Here is a 20,321-nt window from a genome sequence, read left to right as displayed (position 1 = left end):
CTTCCTCCATTCACCTGTGCAGATTTTCATGTATTTCCTTGATTACTAGTATGTATTTATGAAGTGTCAGAGTTCTGCTAATGCTGTTCGGTATTGAGAATGTACTATATGTGTAGAAGAAATGCAGTTTTGAAATAGACAGCCTTTTAAAATTCTGTTACTGTGAGTAAAAAAGAAATAATTTATGATGGTGTGGTTTTTAATAGAGAAAATCAAAAATGTTGTCTAATAATTCATGCATCAAGGTGCAATTTCCTGGTGATACTATCTCTTGAGATAGAGTTCTACATACACCCAAGGTGTATTAAATATCCTTGCTGGGCCATTATTTCTTTAGTAAACAGCTGTGTAACTTCAAATTAGGATTACACTTTTCTGTGAAACAATTAATTAAATCTTACATTATGGTTTAAACTCAAATTTTAATCATGTATCCATGTTTTTCACCATTGAGGATTTAATATGTATCTGTGATTTAGTCCAGTCTTAATTTCCAAAGGTTTCCTTATGTGCTTGTTCATTTGATAAAACAGCAAAGAAAGCAAATGCAAAGAAAGCAAATGCAATAAACAAAGAAAGCAAATGCAACGTGTATTGTGCATTTTAACTACTAAATTTTTAAAAATTGTATTACATCTCACATGAGACAGCTTAAAATTTTGCTCTTTCTTACACTAACAAAACTTTAACTTGTATTTTACATTTTTATTTTATAATCAGTTCTGCTCAAATTAATGTCTAGTATTTTCCTCAGTTTTCCAAGATTTATTTCTATTTAAAAAGTCCCTGAAATAAAACCTTGTTTGTAAATAAGACCAACAAACATTACAGGTCAACTTCATTTTATTAAACTGAAGTATAGATTTTGACTCAGTATATTCCTTCTGGTTTCAGTACCTTTTTATTTTTTATTTTCATGGTGCAGATAAAAATTGTGTGTAATGATACAGGAAGTTTTGGAAGAGTTGATGGTCATCTTTCATTGATGTCTGTAAACTTTGAATTATACTTATTTCTGAGGATTTTAGTTTCTCTTTTTATTGTGCTTATTTTAAAAACCATTTTGCTAATGTTTCTTAGAATGAGTGAGTAAATATAATAAGCCAATTTGTCATTAACAGTTTTACACTTCAAATGTTCTGTATCTTGCTACTGTATTTTCAGCTTTTCTTATGCTCTGTGTGTCCTTGGCACACATTTTAGGGCCAGTTGCCAAAGAGGCAATTTCAAATGAGCATGGATGTGGACTAATTTCTCAGTATTGTTGCCTTTGTCTCACTTGCCGTTTACAGAGACAATCCAGTAGACTGAAAAAAAAATGTCCGTTTAGTTGGCAATTTATTGTTAAATATTTTACAAAATGCAGAAGCATGGTAGATGTAAGCATCAGGACAGTAAATCTGTGATTTATGAAGAACTGTCGCAAATTATGTTGCTCTAAATTCTTCAACAAATTACTTCTGCCTAAGGTTCAGTTTTTCCTTCAGAGTAAATGTTTAGCAGCTATCAGCTTTATTGGACAAACATTGATGACCTGAAAATGAGAAAAACTGGTTGCTATTAATGGGTCTTTCTGTGTTAGTTCTGTTAACCTTGACCAATTGTCTTTGCTTTTGTGAATTATTTTCCCAACCAATAGGATAATAAGGTTAGGGTGCATAATTTCTGAAAAAATAACAGAGGTTTCAAATCTGTAAGTGAAATAGCCTCATAGTTTCAATATCAACATATAGCTACTTTTTAAGCTTAATTTAAAAAGAGAAGAAAAAAACGTGCATTCCTGGAACATTACAATGTCTCCATGCCCACACCTGCTGACTCCTTCAGCCAGTCTTTTTCTGGTGGATTCCCTGTTACTCTGTGTGTGGCCTATTTCCAGATGTTCTCCATTCCCCAAATTTATAATCTACAATTATGAAAGACACATTGTTGTTAACTACTAACCTGATGAAGATTCTGAAATAATTTCTTGCTATGCACATTACAAAAAAGAAATTTCTGAGCCTCTTGCACCAACCATCAGTATTTATTTGCAGTTCCTTCAGTCCAGTCTACTGTATTGTCTCATATCTCTTGACGCCACTAAAATTCATCATTGGAGTACTGTGTGTACTTCTCTGCACTTGGCTAATTCTCACTGCTCTTTATAGATATAGTTCATTTTGCCCTGATGATACCCCTGCATCCTGCAATGTGATGTATTTATGCACCCTACGTGAGTGCCCACAATGCACAGACTCCTGGGTAAAACTTTTTGGTACAGTTGGAATACTTGATCAGTGAGAAATGTGGAATATCAAACTGTTGAAAGATTTTGTAAGAGTTAAAAAAATCTACTTGCATGTTGTTGCACAGAAGTAGTTGCACATAAATATGGGTAGGATTCTCGGCTCTCTTACACGGGATGAAAGAAGCCCAGATCCTTCCTCACAGGATCTAATGTCATTGGAACAACAGCCAGGAGCCCTGAGCAGTCCTCAGAGACAGAAGAACAGTAAACTTCCTTAGGGACTCGGGAGAGGAACCTTCTCTGGTCCTTAATTAGTTCCAACTTTGGGTCCCCACCCTCTCTTGCAATGACCATCAGAGTTGTGCCGAAGCTCCCCACCCCCCCCCAAAATTAGATCAGATAGACAGACAGAGACCAATCAGGAAAGCTTAGAACAGACAGGAAAAAGTCAGCTTGGACTACCATATACCTTACTAGGTAGGACACAAAGATTAGTTACTCCTCAGTAGGGTACTGAAGATTTCTCTGCCCACCCCTCCTAAAACTGTTCTGCTCCTCAATTGTTAACATATGCCTTGTTAGAGTTATAAGCCTGTTTGGGCTATCCTAAAATTCATGAAGTGCAGTGAAAATCATGCTTGAATACTTTAAGCTGTGAAATATAAAAATGAAAATAGACACGAGACAGTTGAATAGTACCCTATAACCACTTTAAGGTGTATAGCAGCCGATTGTGTATAAACTAAAATTGAAATGTCAGTGAAGTAGTCGCAGGATGTGGTTAAGAACTTGCATTTTCTAACATACTGGTCACTCAATACCACGTTACTTTACTTCATGATGTTGTAAAGCTCCATGTTTCTTCCTGTTGTTGAAGTTGTGTAGTGGCTTCTCATTGGAGGGGATGGTATTCTGCCAGCTCTACTTTCAGGCCAGAGATGGTCTCCCAATGAAACTGTTGAAATTATCTGGACAATAAGATGCTGGACTCTCTGCGTGGTCCATGCCCGCAATGAAAGAATCATGACTGGTTATGAACTGTACTGCTGTAACAATATGGAGGAATTCCATATGGGAGGAAGGCTTGGGGAGGGGTAGGGGGAATCCCAGAGCCTATGAAACTGTGTCATAAAACGGAAAAAAAAAAAAAAGAATAGAAAGAAAAGAAAAAAAGGTAGGATTGTGCAAGACAATTTGTTATTAACATAATAATGAGTGTAAACATTTAAATTGCTTGTATAATAGATTGCTTATCACAAAGATGATATATTTTGAACTAAAATGTGTGATACTTTGTTTGCAGATGAACGATGTTACTCTATTAAAGTGGAAATAGCTCATAAATTCACAAAGTTGTTGATTCAAAGATTTCCAAGAAATCGACCAACTCCATCTTCCTTTCTTTTTTTTTTTAAGAGAGTCTGTGTCATATGATCGTCTCAGGCATTTGAACATGTTCACAGGTTGAAAAGGGAAGGTCATCAAAATGGCGAGATCTCTTCTTTAGTTCCTAAGTTGGATTTTTGCTTGTTTGTCAGAAAATAGAAGATTTTTAGATATTCAATACATTTTCCTTAATTTTTACCACTATACTTTCCTAGTCATCTCAGCTTTTTCCTCCATGACTTGGTTTCCAGATTTCAGCCTCTTTTTTTTATTAATTATTTTGCATTATGTGACAGTTTCATAGGCTCTGGGAATCCCCGCACCCCTCCCCATTCCCTTCCCCTATGGTGGATTCCTCCACCTTGTTTCTGTATTACAGTTCAAATTTAATCAAGATTTCTTTGCAATCATATACCAAGCATAGAGTCCAGCAACTTATTGTCCAGATGAATTTAACAGTTTCTTGGGGAGAACATTTCTGGTCTGAAGGTAGAGCCGGCAGAATATCATCCCAGTCAATTAAGAACCCCAACATAACATCAGCCAGCCTGACTCTTTAGCTGTGATGCTGTCACTGCTTGTGAAGTGGGATGGCTGAAGCTATAGTTTTGTTTTTGAGCTATGGAGGTTGCAAAGCACACTGGGATTATTGTTTCTTTCCATCTGAGTACTGTTTCTGATGCAGACGGGGACCACATCAACATTTTTTGGTGCCATAGCGATAGTAATCATTGCTAAACTGCATTGACCATTTACAGTACTCCACAATTCCAGGTAGTTACTATGAACTTCATATTTGTAATTGTTTTTATTTGCATTAACAGTCTTACCAAGTACAAGTCATTCTAAATCTCTCTTTAATCCGGAAGGCAAATGTTTAGAGAGGTTAATATGCCCGGTACTGCACAGGTAGTAACTGTTGAAGATAGAATTCTGACCCAGGACTGTGACACTGTGTTATATATCAGTGAAGTGCCTGAGCATTTTAAGTTGATTGCCTCTGGTCCTGATGCTTTCAATTCATTTAGTAGACAAACATTTAATGTCATTATACTTCATAACTCATCATCAGGATTTTGAGATTTATCATCTCTCATTCAAATAACTTATTTTTCATATTATAACTTACTTCTCATAGTCCCCCACACTGATCAAGGTAAGAGCCTGTTACCCAAATGTATTTTTTTAAAGATTTATTTATTTATTCCAAACAGTTACAGAGAGAGAAGGAGAGGTAGATGGAGAGACCTTTCTTTTCCTGGTTTACTTCCCTAAGAGCTAACAGCCAGGAATCCAGAACTGCTTCAGGTATCCCAGCTAGGAGCAAAAGCTGAAGTACTTGGGCCATCTTCCAGTGCTCTTCCAAGTTTACTAGCAAGGAGCTGATATGAAAGTGAAACAGCTGGGACTCAGACTGCCACCCATGTAGCAGCTTACTTCACTAATTTAGAACACCAGCCTAACCCAGAGGATTTGTCCAGATTGGTAGTTACCTGTTATTCAAGAATATTCAGCTGGATCTGGTGCAGGAGCCAAGCGGCTGAAGTCCTAGCCTTGCATGTGCTGGGATCCTATATGGGCGTTGGTTCTAATCCAAGTGGCCCCAACTCCCATCCAGCTCTCTGCTTGTGGCTTGGGAAAGCAGTCGAGGATGGACCAAATCTTTGGGACCCTGCACCCATGTGAGAGACCCAGAAGAAGCTCCAGGCTCCTGGCTTCAGATCGACTCAGCATTGGCCTTTGTGGCCGCTTGGGCAGTGAATCATCAGATGGAAGATCTTCTTCTCTTTGTCTCCTCCTCTCTGTATATCTGACTTTCAATAAAAATAAATAAATCTTTAAAAAAAAGAATATTTAGCTATAATTTTTTTTTTTACCTATTACAAAGTCAAAACTACCAGTCGTGTCTTCTTAGAAGAAGATCTTCCATCGGATGCAACGGCTGGAGCTGAGCCAATCTGAAGCCAGGAGCCAGGAGCTTCCTCCAGATCTCCCACACGGGTGCAGGGTCCCAAAGCTTTGGGCCGTCCTCGACTGCATTCCACGTCACAGGCAGGGAGCTGGATGGGAACTGGGGCCGCTGGGATGAAAACCGGTGCCCATATGGGATCCCAGTGTGTTCAAGGCGAGGACATTAACCACTACGCTTTTGCGCTGGACTCCCTGTTTCTTATTTTATCTTCAAGTATTTTTGAATCATGTGAAGTGTTTTAATTTCATGAATGAACATTTAAAAGGTTTTTTTTTTCTTGTTTGATAGCCAGCTAAGTGTTGCATCTCATATATTTTTTTAGAAGTTTAGAAAGAATTTTGGATAAAAAAATACGATATTAGTAGTGCCTTTTTTCCTGATGATCCTTATACGAGTCATTATACTGAGGTACTTTAAGTCCCATGGACACAATTGTCTCAGTTACACAGTGGCACCAATTTTTGTAGTGCATGCCATGATTGGAAGACCTATTTTAAACCCAAACTTTTTAAAGCTTCATGGTTGTATGTGAAGTAGTTTGTATTAATCTTGTCATTTTTATAGTGAGTATCTAAAATGTATAGCTTGAAAGCAATCCAGGTTTTAAGCCTCAGTCCTATGTGTCCGTATCCTGTATTCTGTCTACAATATCACATTGTGTCTCAGTGGAAACACTGAAGGAATAAGGGAAGGAGATAGCTACTAGCCAGTGGAGGGATTCAAAGATTATTGGGTACTTTTAGTGATTAAATGGATAGTTGAGAGTTGAAGATTCAGTCTAAAAGAATTTAACTACAATTATCTAAAGAGAAAGGAAGAAAATATCCACAAAGAAATTGTGAAGAATTTTTTCTTGAGTAAAATTATTCCATTTTACATACAAAAAACAAGTAACCCCAAAATTTAGAGTAATAATTACTGTAAATTCAGATTTTTAACATTAAGTCACCAACGACTACTTGGGGACGTTCTTTGAAACTCTTAGGAAAGAAAAATGTTGGTAATTAGAAAGTTTAAGATGTTTAAGCTATACACTTGAGAATGAGCCATTCATAATTTTCATAAAGTAGAAATTCTTCATGAAAAAAATGACACAATTTAACCCATTGAAAAGCCAATTTATGCACTGATGTGGCATAGCAAGTTTAGCCACCACCTCATGTGGTCAGTCATCGGTTCAAGTCCTGGCTTTGCCTTGACCTAACCCTGGCTATGTAGCCATTTGGGAAGTGAAACAGTGAATGGAAAATCTTTCCCCTACCCTTTTTTCTGTTATTCTGCCTTTCAAATAAATGATGTAATAAAATACTGGAAATTTTACAGTGTGACTCACAGTTTTCAGGTATTACATATGTTTTTAATAGCTCATAACGTTTCTAGTGAAATTCTATTATGATTAAATAATGCTTGGAAGATATCTGTGAAATGGAGTTTGTAGTTTTATGAATTTTGAGAATGAAGCATTGATACAGGGAACTGTAGATACTTGTTACATAAATGGTTTCTCTTTGTATTTGTAAATTAATATGGTTGTTTATAACTTCAGCTTTGTATAATTAACAAATTCCTTTAATAAACTTTATTTTTAATTACCAAAACAAGAGAGAAAATATTACACTATGTAAGAAAGGTCAATACTCAAAATTTAGAGAGCTCTAAATATATGTTGTATCATTTCAGTATTCCTTTTTCTAGTAACATTCGTATCATGAAAAAGAGCCCAATTCTTTTCAGAGACATTAATAACCTCATTATGTTCTTAGAGTTTATTATTCCTTGATTTAAATGTAGCTTTATTTTGAGAAAACTTAAGAATTTTGCTTTCAGATGTTTTTACATTTCTAGAATGTTTTACCCATGGAGAGAATCTTATATGGATAAAATGATCTTATGTATATTCTGTCGAGTACTCCTGTGTACCTGTGTAAAATCTGTTTACTTCAACCATGGTTTTCAGGAATCCTTGATTTATAATTAGGCTCACAAAATATTTTAGGAAATTATTGGAAAATCAAGAGATGTACAGATATTTTTTTCCAAATGAATTACAGTGTTTAATGCGCTTTATAATATATCCTTACTATCTATATATTTTTTCACAGGTGAAGATGAGCTCTGGAGTTACAGTTTTTTTTTTTTTAATTAAAAGAAGGAAGTAGGAAAAAAAAAGAGAAAAGCAGGAATAGGGCGGTTAGAAGGACAGAGAGAAGAGGATGTTGACGGTGTGTATCCATAGTAGTAGCAGCAGCATTGGGATTCACGTTTCTCTTCCTTGGAACTTGTGTCCTTGCAGGAGTGTCGTGGTGCCAGTCAAGAAGCCCCCTCCAGGCAGTTTGGCGGTAACCACTGTGGGAGCCACCTCTGCGGGAAGTGGGCTGCCAACAGGCAGTACCTCTAATATCTTTGCTGCTACAGGAGCTACACCAAAAAGTATGATTAATACAACAGGTATTGTCCTTATATATTTTTGTGATACCTCATCTTTTCTTTCTGTTTTCTATATCTTCATTTTACTGCTTACTTGATCTCAAAAGTTAAAATTCCCTGATCATTTGATAGTATCTCAATCTTTAATAAAGATTGCACCTTATGTTGATTTTTCACAATTGTTCAAGTAAATCTAAGTTTATAGTGGTCATTTTAGATTATACTATCTATTTCCATTTTTATTCTTCTCAAACATGCTATTTATATTGAGAATGAGATCAGGTAGTTGAAAACTATCAGGGGAGCAAAAACAAAAACTAATTTGAACATTTAAATAATTTAATCAAGAATATCAAAATATTCTAAAAATATCAGTGATAGACAATGAGACATTGACTGTTGAGTCACAGTGTATGTCCTTTGCTAAATCTGTTAAGGGAAGGCAGAGCTCCCCTAAGGACCTTGACAATATGCAAGAGCCTCAACTTGATTAAGAAAAAAATGCATGTGAATAAATGCCATTGTCTGACATTGAATTAGCTTCTATATTTAGGCTATACTTGCATATGATTCACTGTCCAACAATTTCCTAATGATTCTAGGGACCAAAACCTCCAAATCCTGTATACATTTTAAAAGCCTACCTAAAAGAGTATCTTTTCTTGTAAATTTCCATAAATGTTCCTGTTGCTTATCAGCTAAATAAATCCTTACCCAAGTCTTTGTGATTCCATTTTAGGTATTTATACAACGCAAGATGATCCCTGACTTTTCTTCCCTGACTATAGTAGTCTTCTCTTCTCCAAACTGTATAGCCTTGAACTTTTCCATTTATTATCATTACTTAGATTCTTCCCATTTTTATTAATTTGCAGCTCTTCTTTGTGCTTTCTGTATTTATCTTGTTTATCATACCACCTAAGTGTCACATATCATGAACAACACATTTATGGGGTTCTAGTAAGTAGAATGTACTCTGTTAAGCCTATCTGTATTAGCAAATAAGCATTGTTAATGGCATTGCTTTAAAGAGTATAACATCAGTTATTATAAATAAATATTGACATGATTTGCCTCACTTATCTGAAGACTTTCAGCTTTTGCCACTTATTATTATATATGTTTAGTTATTTCCTTTTGACTTTCTACAAATAGAAATAAAGCAAATTTTCTTTTATCAGAGTAAATATCTACAAAGCTTTTTTGTAATGTGTTAGTGTAGCAGAAAAAGAATCTGTTCAGTGTTTATCAAATAAAAAGTCTGGACCACTGTTAATAGCTAGATAAATATAAAACTAAATCACTACTGTTTATCTTTTTATTGGACATGTCATGATGTTTCTATTAATTTGTTTTAAAAATTATCAGTATGTATCATAATTGCTTCCAGATACTTTGTGGTAGTATAAATTCTGTAATATTACAATGAAAAACACAATAGTTGATAAACTTGGAATAAAAATTGTGAGCCATCATCAAACTAAACTCATTGCCCAGTGTATAAGTTGGCACATACGCGGTTTTAAAGGTTTTAGAGTGCTAATTTCAGAAAGCAGTTGAGTTCCGTGGGAACCCACTCTGAGATATGATATTACTTAGGAACACTAGGTGTCCCTCCACTCCATCACTGTGCGACTTACATTGCATGTGAATGTTTTAGAAAAATCTGTTGTTCTAAAACAAGAGCTTCATATCACTGAGAAAAAATGTCTTTATTTTAAAACTAGCTACAATTGTATTTTATGGGCCTTCTTTAGTAAAATTTTATTCAAATAAGCATTCAATGATACAGTGGCACAAATTTATGCTCGGAGAATTCAGTGTAAATTATAGAGGATAAAAACGTAACAGTTAAAATTTCATGTTTAAATTTGCATTGTTTTATCAACCTCATTTTACCAAAATTTTTTTCATTTGTTGATGTCTTTTATTTATACCCATGTGTAACATGTAGTTTTATTAGATTAACATAAGTAAACCAACTAGATTTCAGTACAATAGCTGTTATTGTAGTAATGATCACATGATTTTAATTGTTAAAGTCTATTTTGAAATTCAAAATCAAATAGGATGATGTAATGAGTATTGTTTTGTTAAATAAATTTTTATTTAAGCTAAAAATTATTATTTTGGGAACAGGTGCCGTGGATTCAGGGTCCTCCTCCGCTTCCTCCTCTTCTAGTTTTGTGAATGGTGCTACCAGCAAAAACCTTCCAGCTGTGCAAACTGTTGCTCCAATGCCAGAAGATTCAGCTGAAAACATGAGGTATGTGTAACTATTTATGTTTTAGCCATCTTCTTCTCTCTAACTCCTTGTTTTCTTTTTATCACAATTCAACAGTGCAGTGTTAAAACCTAGTTATGATAAGATGGTAAGAACTCTTGGAAAGTAAGTTATGTGTTTGTGTTTACACTACCCAATTGCATTTTTTTTTTGTATTCTGGGATATTTGTTTGCTATGGTGACAGTGAGTGTTAATATCTTTCTGAGTCTAATAGATATTGATTCGCCAAAAGATAATGACTACTGAATTTTTAACCTACTGTCAATACGTGTTGCCATTTCAAATACAGTTTAAAGGAGCACAAATAATAGAATGACAAAATGGGCCATCTTTGAAAGGTGATGAATATTTAGAGTGTATGTTTTCAAGAACGCTCTTACAAAATAAGTATAACATAATCCCTGCAATTTGAGTAATAGAGCATATCTGTTGTGGTTAGGTAGCCTGTCTTAGCAGAGACTGGTCATAGTTCTTGGAGCCTAGTATACATGTACTCACATATGAATATGCCTGTGTGTATTTTCATGTTTTTAATGGGAATACACTCCACACTACCTACTCATAGATTCTGGTGCACACACTAAGCCAACCACAGTTCAAAACACTTTCACAGTACGTATGTGCAAACTTTCCTTTCGGGTCAGAATTCATTAACAATACACTGTAACAACTACATCTGCAGTGTTTACTTTGAAGTTGCTATTATAAGCCATCCAGACATGATTTAATGTTCATAGGCTATATATAGATAGTACTCCAATTTATCTCAAAGACTTAAGCATATCCAGATTTTGATATCTGTTGAGTATTCTATAACCATTGTGCAATGGATGACAAGAATAAACCATTCATGTTACCATCACACAAATCAAGAAACTAACAGGTGTCCACAGTGACCCCCAATGTGTGCTGCTTTCTCACTTCTGTTGTTCTTGAAGTTTTCCACCCTGACTTGTAATTAGAACAGTTTTGTCTGTTTTGGATTTATTTGAATGCAAGTACATGGTATATTTTCCTTTGTGTCTGACCTGTTTGTTTCAGCATGATATTTATGAGATTCGTCCATACTGATTTTGTTCATGCTTATTCTATATACCTTTGTATATGTTCAATGCAGTTTATTAATTAGACTTTTAAAAATAATAAAGATACACAGACAAAAATGTTGTTTTAAATTATGGGTCCTGTGTTATTGTGTGGGTACACGATACATAAACATACTGACCAGGTGTACAACGTGTAGTGGAATGGCCGATTCACAGAACTGGTGTGTGTTCAATTTAACCAACCAACAGCAAATGTTTTGCCAGAGTAGTTATACAAGATAGCTAACTCAGCAACAGAATATGAGAATCCCAGTTATTTCATTTCTTGACAGGATTTAGCATTGTCAGCCCCTTTCATTTTAGCTATTTTTGTTAAAATATGCTGACATTCTCTGTAATTTCAGTTGGCATTTTCCTGGTGAATAGTAAGATTAAGCAACTTTTACCTATACTACCTGTCTTTGTATTCCTCTTTTGGGATTTACATGTTGAAATCTATTGTAATTTGTAAAATTTTCATACTATTTGAAAATGAGCCCTGTAATGAGCATATGACATGCATATGTTTTTTCCTCTTTCTATTATTGGCTCTATGGACTGCATTGACTCCTAGAGGTGGTGAATCTTAGAGAAATTTAACTCATCAATTTTTTAATACTTGTGTTCATAACTTATCTGGAGTTAATTTTTAAAAGTATAATTATACATGAATAAAAAAATACATGAGACCTTTTATTTGAAAGGGTCATCTTGGCCCCATGGTCTGCCACTTTGCTCACAATCAAGTGCCAGTTGATGTTGGACCACAATTTCACACTTGGCTCTGCCTTGTTGGTCCATTTGTGTATCATCGATAGTGCTCTGAAAATGAACTTCAGTATTAATAAAAAATGATATTGGATCTAATAGGATCTTTCTATTTTGTCGTTTCGCCTTATGCATTCTGAGGTTTCTTAAATTCTTCATATTTCCATTTACATCTTAGAATCCAGGTTCCCAGTGTTCATTTTTTTAAATTATTTATTATTTAACTTCATTAATTACATTGTATTATGTGACACAGTTACATAGATACTTGGGTTCTCCGCCCCCCCCCCCATACCCTCCCACCATGGTGGATTCCTCCACCTTGTTGCATAACCACAGCTCAAGGTCAGTTGAGATTCCCCCATTGCAAGCGCATACCAAACACAGAGTCCAGCATCTTATTGTCCAGTCAAGTTCAACGGCTTCTTAGGTATACCCTCTCTGGCCTGAAGACAGAGCCAGCAGAGTATCATCCCAGTCAATTGAAAGCTCCAACATACCATCAGCAAAAATTTACATCATTATGGAATTAATTGACAGAGTAATGAGTAACCAATATGTTAAAAGTAAATGTGAGTTCCCAGCCACCTTCTGTGACCACCTCACCTATACTTCAATTTTAGTTTATATACAACATATAACATTCAAAACATAACATGTTATACATAACATCATATCATCTTAAATTAAGGCAAACGTGGTACTTAACCTTTTGGGATTGGCTCATTTCCCTTAGCATTATGGTTTCCAGTTTGGCCCATTTGGCCACAAAAAACTGCATTTTGTTTTTTTTAATAGCTGAGTAGTATTCCATGGAGTAGATGAACCATAGCTTTCTTATCCAATCCTCTGTTGATGGGCATTTTGGTTGCTTCCATGTTTTTGCAATTACTGATTGTGCTGCTATGAACATAGGAGTACATGTTGATTTCTCATAAAACAATTGTTAGTGGGTGATCTTAACACCCCACTAACAACAATAGACAGATCAACAAAACAAAAACTCAACAAAGAAACAACAGAGCTCATACAAACAATAGAACAACTGGACTTGGTTGACATTTATAGAATTTTTTTACCCTAAGGCCACAGATTATACATTTTTTTCAGCAGTGCATGGCACCTTCTCCAGGATCGACCACATGATAGGAGACAAAGCAAATCTAAATAACTTCAAAAAGATAGGAATCATACCATGTACCCTCTCAGATCACCACGGAATGAAGCTGGAAATCAGCAATTCAAAATGCCCCAGGAAATACAGAAACTCTTGGAGGCTGAACAATATGGTATTAAATGAACAATGGATCAGAGAAGAAATTAAAGATGAGATCAAAAAATTTATGGAAACAAATGAAAACTCTGACACAACATTCCAAAATTTGTGGGACACTGCCAAAGCAGTGCTATGGGGTAAACTCATCACAATTGGAGCTCATGTCAAGGTCCAAGAGAGGCGCCAAATACAGGAACTAACCACACACCTCCAGGAATTGGAAAAACAACAGCAGAAGAGCCCCACACACAATAGGAAACAAGAAATCATCAAAACAAGGGAGGAAATCAACCAGATAGAAATAAAAAAAACCATACACAAAATCAATGAATCAAAAAGCTGGTTTTTTGAGAAGATAAACAAGATAGACACCCCACTGGCCCGACTGACAAAGAAAAAACAAGAGAATGCAAGAATTAACATCAAAGATGAAAAAGGCAACATAACAACAGACACCGCATCCATTAAGGCCATAATTAGAAATTACTACAAAGCACTGTACTCCAACAAATCAGAAGATCACCAAGAAATGGAAAAGTTCTTAGACTCCCACAACCTGCCAAAACTTAGCTCAGAGGCAACAAACGACCTGAACAAACCCATAACTGAAGTAGAGATTGAATCAGTGATTAAAGACCTCCCAACAAAGAAAAGCCCAGGCCCAGACGGCTTCACTCCAGAATTCTACAAAACATTCCGAACAGAACTAACCCCAATCCTCTACAAACTCTTCAAAACAATAGAAAAAGAGGCAACCCTTCCAAACTCATTCTATGAAGCCGACATTACCTTAATCCCAAAACCGGACAGAGAACTAACAGAGAAGGAAAACTACAGACCTATCTCTTTGATGAACATTGATGCTAAGATTCTCAACAAAATCCTAGCCAACAGAATTCAAAAACACATCAGACAGATCGTTCATCCAGATCAAGCAGGATTCATCCCTGGAATGCAGGGATGGTTCAACATTCGGAAATCCATAAATGTGATACACCACAGCCAAAAACTGAAAAACAAGAATCACATGATAGTATCAATAGATGCAGAAAAAGCTTTCGACAAAATCCAACACCACTTCCTACTAAAAACCCTAACCAAGGTAGGCATAGATGGAAAAATCCACAACATAATTAAAGCAATATATGTTGCCATTTATTATCAAGTATTTTGTCCTACAGTTTCTATTCATACATATACATATGCATCTTACCAACTGACACTGTTTCCACCTATCTGGACACAGTATCCACGAACGAACTGAGTGATGGCATGGCTCTTGCTATTTCATTTCTTCTTTCCTTAATTTCATAGTTAGCTGCTCCATATATTATGTGCATTTAGCTGTTTCTGCATTTCCCCAGTGCTCTATTAGCCTGGGAAGTAATTGGAGAACACCCTACCTCCATGAAGGCTGAAAATCGAACTAGACCTGTTTTATATCCTGAAACCTCAAACACACTTATTCCTCCTTTACATCTAGAAGTTGTCTCTAAATGCATGTCTATTCGTATGTGTATAAGCATTTCATTTTCCTTTTACAATCTTTTTTCTTTTTTTCCTTTCTTCTTTTTTTTTTTTTCGTTTTATGACACAGTTTCATAGGCTCAGGGATTCCCCCTACCCCTCCCAAAACCCTCCCCCCACATTGGATTCCTCTATATTGTTAACAGCAGTACAGTTCATAACCAGTCATGATTCTTTCATTGCGGGTATGTACCATGCAGAGAATCCAGCATCTTATTGTCCAGACAAATACAACAGTTTCATTGGAAGACCATCCTTGGTCTGAAAGTAGAGCTGGCAGAATACCATCCCCTCCAATGAAAAGCCACTACATAACTTCAACAACAGGAAGAAACATGGAGATTTACAACATCATAAAGTAAAGTAACGTGGTATTGAGTGACCAGTATGTTAGAAAATGCAAGTTCTGAACCACATCCTGTGACTTCTTCATTGACATTTCAATTTTAGTTTATACACAACCGGCTGCTATACACCTTAAAATGGTTATAGGGTACTATTCAACTGTCTCGTATCTATTTTCATTTTTATATTTAGCAGTTTATAGTATTGAAACATATCTTTTAATTTGTTTTTTCTTGACTTGGGGTGCCAACTACCACCTTCGGTGTGGTTTTCTGGAATGTAATTACAGTAGCATTCTTTTCTTATTCTTCATCTCTGATGAAACCTTTCCACATTTCATAATTATTTATGAAACCTCCTATTGAACATTATTGTCATCAAATGTAAGACTTTTTATTTACAATAACAAGACAGTGCTGATCACGATGTATGTTGAGTTTTATTTTTACTTGTTTTTCCATTTTGGAATGGTGTTCTCTGTAAGATAGTATAAAATCCTGATACATTTTTAAGCGCTAAAATATATTGAATATTTCTACCATTTGTAACAAAATGGTTCCAACTGGAGATCATTATGTTCAGTGAAATAAGCCTGTCCCGGAGGAGGCTTTATCCCAACCGTGAAGACTCATGGATCCTCACCAAGGACTATCAATACGAGCACCAAGGACTACATCCCAACTGCCAGGGAGACCACGGGGAATTGGAGTGCTTTCGGAGGCTGAGAACTCTGAGATCATCCACCCCCATTTGGATATGCCACATGGGATGGAAAAAGTCCAAATACTGCCGTGCAGGATCCAAGATCATCAGAACGACAACCAGGAGCCCTGAGCGGTCCGCAGAAACAGAAAAACAGCAAAGTTCCTTCGGGACTAGGGATAGGAGCTTTCTCTGGTCCTTGCCTGGTTCCGACTTTGGGTCCCCACCCTCTCTTGCAGTGACCATCAGGATCGCTCCAGAAACCCCTCAAAACAAACAAACAAAAATCTAGAATAGATAGAGGATGCTTAGAATCAGACAGGAAACGGTCAGCGGGGATGCACTTATACCTCACTGGGTGGGACACAAAGATTAGTTACTCCGCACTAGGGTATTGAAGATTTCTCTGCACACCCCTCCTAAAACTGTTCACCTAAACTGTTGACATATGTCTTGTTAGAGTTAAAGAGTTAGACAGCCAGGTTCGGCAAAATCATGCTTCAGCGCTATAAACTGCTAAAATACTAAAATTAAAATAGACACGAGACAGCTGAATAGTAATCTATAGCCATTTTAAGGTGTATAGAACCCGATTGTATATAAACTAGTAATTGAAATGTCAATGCAGAAGTCACAGGATGTGGTTCAGAACTTGCATTCTTTATTTTTTTTCTTTTAACATATTGGTTACTCAATACCATGTCAATTAATTCCATAATGTTATAAATTGTTACTGATGTTATGTCAGGGCTTTTAATTGATGGGGATGCTACTCTGCCGGCTCTACCTTCACACCAGAGATGGTCTTCCCAAGAAGCTGTTGAACTTATCTGGACAATAAGATGCTGGACTTTATGCTTTGTAAATGCTTGCAATGAAAGAATCTCAACTGAATTTGAACTGTGGTAATGCAACAAGGTGGAGGAATCCAACTTGGGGGGAGGGGTTGGGGATTGGTAGGGGGAATCCCAGTGCCTATAAAACTGTGTCACATAATGCAATGTAATCAATTAAAAAAAAATAAGCCTGTCCCAAAAGGACAAATACCATATATTCTGTTTAATACCTGGTGAACCTTCATGAAAAATACAAAATAAATAAATATATATGTAAACAAGTACATACATGTATTCTCATAGATGAAGTGTATAATGGAGACTGACAACCCAGGAAGTCCAAAAAAGTTGAAGTTTGCATCTCTACTCTGAAATAAAAGGACTCCCAATGCAACTGTTAAATATACTTTGACAGTATGATACTAGATTTTCTGCCATTGTGTATGTCTACAATGCCATGATACACTTTAACTAGCCAAATGTTAAACTTGTAACTGTTACTAAAAGACTATACTACTGAAATGAGATGGGAGAGGAAAATGAGGGGTGAGAAGGGGATTGGGAGGGAGGGAATCCATATGCCTACAAAACTGTGACATGTAAAATAATAACAATAAAAAGAAAAAAAACTTTAAGAAGCTATCAGAGAATATTCATTACATGAAACAAGTAGAAGATATCATTCTTATTAAAACTATGCAAACCAGAAACACAAGGTAGAATTCAGCTCAAAAAATTATGTGTAGCAAAACAAAGTGTCATATACTACCAAAAAAAAAAAGATTTATCTATTTGGAAGGCAGAGTTAGAGAGAATGAGGGAGAAAAACAGAGAAAGGAACCTCGCATTTGCTGGTTCACTTCCCAAAAGGGGAAGGATAGAGAGACAGAGAAACAAAGAGGGAATCATCCATCTGTTGGTTTATTCCCCCAAATAGCCACAATGGCCAGAACAAGCATGGGTTGATGCTGAGAGCCAGTTGTTTCATCCAGATTTCCCATATGGGTGGCAGTACCCAGGCAGTTGGGCTGTTATGATGCTTTACCAGGCTCTTGGTAGGCATTTAGATCCAAGTGGAGCAGCATGGTGCCTGGCACTTTGGCTCAATGGCTAAATACTCACTTTGCAAGCATCAGGTTCGTTTATGGGTGCCAGTTTAAGTCCTGGCTGCTCCACTTCCCAACCAGCTTCCTGTGAATGGCTGAGGAAAGCAGTAGAGGATGGCTCAAAGATTTACCCTGTAATCTGCGCAAGAGGCTCTTGGCTTCTGCTTCAGATTGGATTAGCTCCAATCACTGCCACCATTTGGGTAGTGAACCAACAGGTGGAAGAACTTTCTGTCTCTTCACAAAAATCACTGTGCCTTTCCAACAAAAATAAATAAACCTTAAAAATAAAGGGAAAAAATTACAGCAGCTGTGACATAAACCAATGTACATTACGGGATTCCAGTATTATGAACTGTGGCTATACCTGTTGTGCCACAACACATGCCTGTGTATTTATTTGTTTAACTAGTTTGTGAGAATGCTTTTCTCCTGTTATTTATGTTCCACCTGGATTTTTAGGCTTTTAAAAATGTACTATGTATGGGCCCGGCGGCGTGGCCTAGCGGCTAAAGTCCTGGCCTTGAACGCGCCAGGATCCCATATAGGCGCTGGTTCTAATCCCGGCAGCTCCACTTCCCATCCAGCTCCCTGCTTGTGGCCTGGGAAAGCAGTCGAGGACAGCCCAAAGCTTTGGGAGACCTGGAAGAGGTTCCTGGTTCCCGGCTTCGGATCAGTGCGCATCGGCCCGTTGCGGCTCACTTGGGGAGTGAATCATCGGACGGAAGATCTTTCTCTCTGTCTCTCCTCCTCTCTGTATATCCGGCTTTCCAATAAAAATGAATAAATCTTTAAAAAAAATGTACTATATGTAAACCCTTCTGCAATAGTAGTGCCATTATTTTTTACATGGTACTTGAAACCTCTAATTTAAGGGCATGGATTTGTTTCTGTGGTTCTAGTCAAACTTGGGTCTAGTCAGGTGCTGCCTTCACACTTGAATGTAGAGAATCTCTTCTTTTTGCTCATTCATTGCAAAAGGCCTGCAATAGCCAGGGCTGCGCCAGGAAGAAGCCAGGAGCCTGGCACTTGGTCTGGATCTCCCAGATAGATATGGAGGAACTGAATACCTGTACCAATACCATCTGTTGCCTATCATAGCGCACAATAATGGTAACTGGATCAGAAATGGAGTTTCTGGAGCTCCAACCAGGCACTGCAGCGTAGGGATATAGTTATTCCATGAAACCACTTTAACACTGTGTCATTTCCCTCCCTTTATTTATTCTCTTAACCTACTACAAATATATGTGATTCTGTTTATATGGGATGAGGAGAAAATATCAAGCTTTTAAAAAAGTTTTCATTTATTTATTTTCATTTTACTTGATAGGTGGAGAGACAGACAGCTTGCATCTTCTGGTCCATTCCCTTAGATACCTTTAGCGACCAGGACTGGGTCATGCTGAAACCAGGAGCCTAGAGCTCAGCCTGTGTCTCCAGCATGAGTAGTAGTGATCCAGGCATCTGAATTATCACCTGCTGTCTCCCAGAGTATGCATTAGGAGGTAGCTAGATTAGAAGCAAGGAGTTGAACCCAGAGATCTAATCATGGAACAGGGAACAGATGTCCTAAGACGTGTTTTAAATCCTGTGCCAAATGCCTATCTCCAAGCCATCATTGTAAGATTATAAAATCTTGAGGAAATAAAATTAGCAAGCATGTTTTCAGTATATTTTGTTTAGTGACTGCAGTCCTAGAAAGTTGCAGTTTAAAAATACTATCAATGGGTCACTGTTTTAAAGGTTATGAGATTTTGGGTGTAATTTACTGGTATGTTATGTAATTTACTGGTATATGACATCAAAGGGTTTTTTGGAAATAAGACAAAATGGTTATTCAGTACTTTTCAATTTTTTGTCATATTATGTAGCTGAATAAAAATTTAGCTTTATAATATGTAATTTTTCTATCATTAATACTTTCCCAGTCTTGTCATTTCATCTTTATTTACTTAAGCACACCAATTCTTTTATCTGTGCCCACATTCGCAAATTTACATTGGTGCAGTCTTGAATTCATTAACACACTCATTTATTTTATATCTGAGCTATATCATTTAATTGTATTACTTAAGAGCACATTATATTTTTCATTCCTAGATTTTATTATAGCTTCCCATTGTTTTACAAGAACTGAACAATATACTTGATCATTTAAGTTGTACAACTAAATGGTTAATGTTTATTGGAATTAGGGCATTATGCAAAGAACCTAGCAAAATAAAAAAGGTTGAAATCAATAGTGAATAAAGCTGGGGGCATGTTTTCTTCAAATTTTGGGATCCCTCCCTGTCTTACCAGGGTTCATGTTCCAACTGCCTCAGATCCAGCTTTCTGCTCACATTCCCTCTAAGGTACAACAGATGACTTAAT

General features: G+C 36.5%; 1 protein-coding gene across 8 annotated transcripts in view; it reads left to right on the top strand.

Moving 5' to 3' along the window:
* NBEA (neurobeachin) overlaps window positions 1-20,321 on the top strand; it is a 582,506-nt gene that overhangs the window by 194,310 nt on the left and 367,875 nt on the right. For 7 of the 8 annotated variants that reach the window (XM_058670864.1, XM_058670863.1, XM_058670862.1 and 4 more), the window contains 2 exons: window positions 7,882-8,036; window positions 10,155-10,281. In XM_058670864.1, coding sequence (XP_058526847.1) covers window positions 7,882-8,036; window positions 10,155-10,281 — 282 coding nt within the window. The remainder of the gene's footprint in view (window positions 1-7,881; window positions 8,037-10,154; window positions 10,282-20,321) is intronic. The other variant, XM_058670859.1, reaches the window with a different exon arrangement.

The sequence above is a fragment of the Ochotona princeps genome, chromosome 12 (assembly GCF_030435755.1).
Source record: "Ochotona princeps isolate mOchPri1 chromosome 12, mOchPri1.hap1, whole genome shotgun sequence".
Taxonomy (NCBI): domain Eukaryota; kingdom Metazoa; phylum Chordata; class Mammalia; order Lagomorpha; family Ochotonidae; genus Ochotona; species Ochotona princeps.
The sequence above is the reverse complement of the archived record's forward strand: the minus strand, read 5'-3'. Positions and strand labels throughout refer to the sequence as shown.